The sequence below is a fragment of the Gymnoscopelus braueri genome, assembly GCF_963280865.1.
Source record: "Gymnoscopelus braueri genome assembly, chromosome: 17".
NCBI classification, from domain to species: domain Eukaryota; kingdom Metazoa; phylum Chordata; class Actinopteri; order Myctophiformes; family Myctophidae; genus Gymnoscopelus; species Gymnoscopelus braueri.
In genome coordinates, this window is record NC_137617.1 from 842,789 (window position 1) to 845,203 (window position 2,415).

General features: G+C 48.7%; 1 protein-coding gene across 1 annotated transcript in view; it reads left to right on the top strand.

The window, feature by feature from the left end:
* LOC308104269 (transcription factor Sox-9-A-like) overlaps positions 1 to 1,810 on the top strand; it is a gene marked incomplete at its 3' end in the record, with an annotated part of 9,723 nt that extends 7,913 nt beyond the window's left edge. Inside the window, exon 6 of the mRNA XM_080454663.1 lies at positions 1,169 to 1,810. Coding sequence (XP_080310789.1) covers positions 1,169 to 1,810 — 642 coding nt within the window. The remainder of the gene's footprint in view (positions 1 to 1,168) is intronic.
* Between the last annotated feature and the right edge of the window lie 605 nt (positions 1,811 to 2,415).

Below are 2,415 nucleotides of genomic sequence, written 5' to 3' on the forward strand. Positions count from 1 at the left end.
TGTCCAGTTTTCCATTTCCCTTCGTCCTGAATCCAAGGAATTGCGGCTCATTATCCATCGCGGGTGGTACTTTGCGTCGCTGCATATGTTGAATGAGTGATTCATGGGCCATTTCCCTGACCGTAGGATCATCATTGTTGAGCATGTTGATAAGGTGGCTGGTTCTGGTAGCGGTGTAAACCCATTCTATATTCGGTACGCCCAAACCACCATCTCTGATGGGCTGAAAGAGGATGGAACGGGTGGAGTGGGTATTAAGTCTGAACCAGCCCCTCACCAGACGCACTGTCTTGTTGTTCAATTCTGTAAGGGTGTTCTGTGGCAAATGGACATTTGAGAAAAGATGTTGAATTTTGGCAAATGCCAATTCTCTGATGGCCTGCAGTTTCATTCGGATGGGGAGGGGGGAGGAATCGATTAAATCCAGTCTGACAGAGTAGTCATCATACAGTTCTCCGACTTGTTCTTCCCAGTCACCTGCAACATAAAATGTATGTCCCAGGTACAGATATGTTTCATGTCTTGAATATACTCGGATGGGTTTTTGCATTACTGTAAAGGATGGGGGCTTATCGGCTTTAGATGCATACCACCGATTACCACCGCTGCGCCTTTCATAGAACTTAGCGCATTTGGTTTGTTTTGCCTCCAGCCTAGACCACAGCAGAAACTCCTCAGTGCGGGAGAGCATGGATAGGATAACGCTCTCTTGGCGTGACACGATCTGAACGTCATCGGCGTATCCTTGTACTGGATTTGGAGATCTTATTCCATCAGGTGCGCACTGGCGCATCCATTTGAGCCAGTGGTTGATTGCAAGAATAAAGTTTAACATCCATATTAGTAACCCTGCATTGACGGCGGCAGTTACGACAGGTGTGTTTTAACGTGTTATTAGTGCATTTTGGCTGGAGAACCGGTGTTTACTCCTGCCGCCATCTTGGTAAACACACACACACACACACACACACACACACACACACACACACACACACACACACACACACACACACACAGTTCCTACTGTTTTGTCATTATTTCTATTGTTCATTGTCCAACTGACAACTATTCCCCTGACGGAAATTACAGATGAGCAATTAGAATTTGCCTATAATGGCGTCTATAATGGTACCATCAACATGTATAATGGTTCGATCCCTGCCCACAGGTCTGGATCCCTAAGGTTCAGACGCTGAAGCAGCAGGGACAACAGCACACCCTGACCTCCCTGGAAGGAGCCTCTACGTGGGAGGCGGGCCAGAGGACCACCCTGGGAGGAGCTTCTGGGTGGGAGGCGGGCCAGAGGACCACCCTGGGAGGAGCCTCTGGGTGGGAGGCGGGCCAGAGGACCACCCTGGGAGGATCCTCTGCGTGGGAGGCGGGCCAAAGGACCCAAATCAAGACGGAGCAGCTGAGTCCCAGTCGCTACGGTGAGCAGCTGCAAGGTTCCTCCCCTCAACATGTCTCCTACACCTCCTTCAACCTCCACTCCTCCCACTACAGCCCCTCCTCCTCCTCAAGCCCCTCCTCCTCAAGCTCCTCCTCCTCGTCCATGTACCCGCCCTCCATCTCCATCTCCAGGATGCAGTACGAATACTACGACCACCAGGGCGGCGCCAGCAGTGCCCCAACCGCCTCCTACGGCCAAGGAGGGGCGGGGCTGTGCTCCACGTTCAGCTACATGGGTAGCCCTGCCTCCCAGAGGCCCATGTACACGCCCATCAGCGACACAGCGCTGCAGAGCAGCCACGCCCCCCCGACACAGCACTGGGAGCAGACTCCCATCTACACCCAGCTCACCACACCCTGAGGGAACACATCTACACCCAGCTCACCACACCCTGAGGGAACACGGTGGAGCCATTTGCACGTACGCATGCACAGCACACAATGCCACAAACGATGATCATATGAAAACAAAGACACACATAGACGTACAGTGAAACCTACCAGATTGGTTTCATACACGCAGACATTACTGTCATGCTCTCAACAATATGTACAGTATGTTATGGTTAGTGCAAAGACATTTTGCTACAGGGTTGGGTTGTGTAGTTATCTTGCCATGATGTATGTCCAAATATTGGCAAGATATCTCCGCTGATAATCTTAAAAATGTCTCCTCATTGACTTACATGACATTGTATGGTGAAAAAGCTCTCAAAGTCATTATTTTAGCACATAAACAAATGCAAACAAAGCAGGTTTTGCCAATAAAGAACATCACAAAACCGAGTAGGCTACTGTTTAGTTTTTTTTTTCAACTTCTTTTTTCATTTACCTATTTGTACTAGTAACAGTGACATCAACACGAAGTTGTAATTGTTTATTTTCTAAAAAAAATATATGTCATACTGGGTTTTGTGACATTCAATATTGGCATAATCTGCTTTGTCTACATTAGTTTATGTGCTA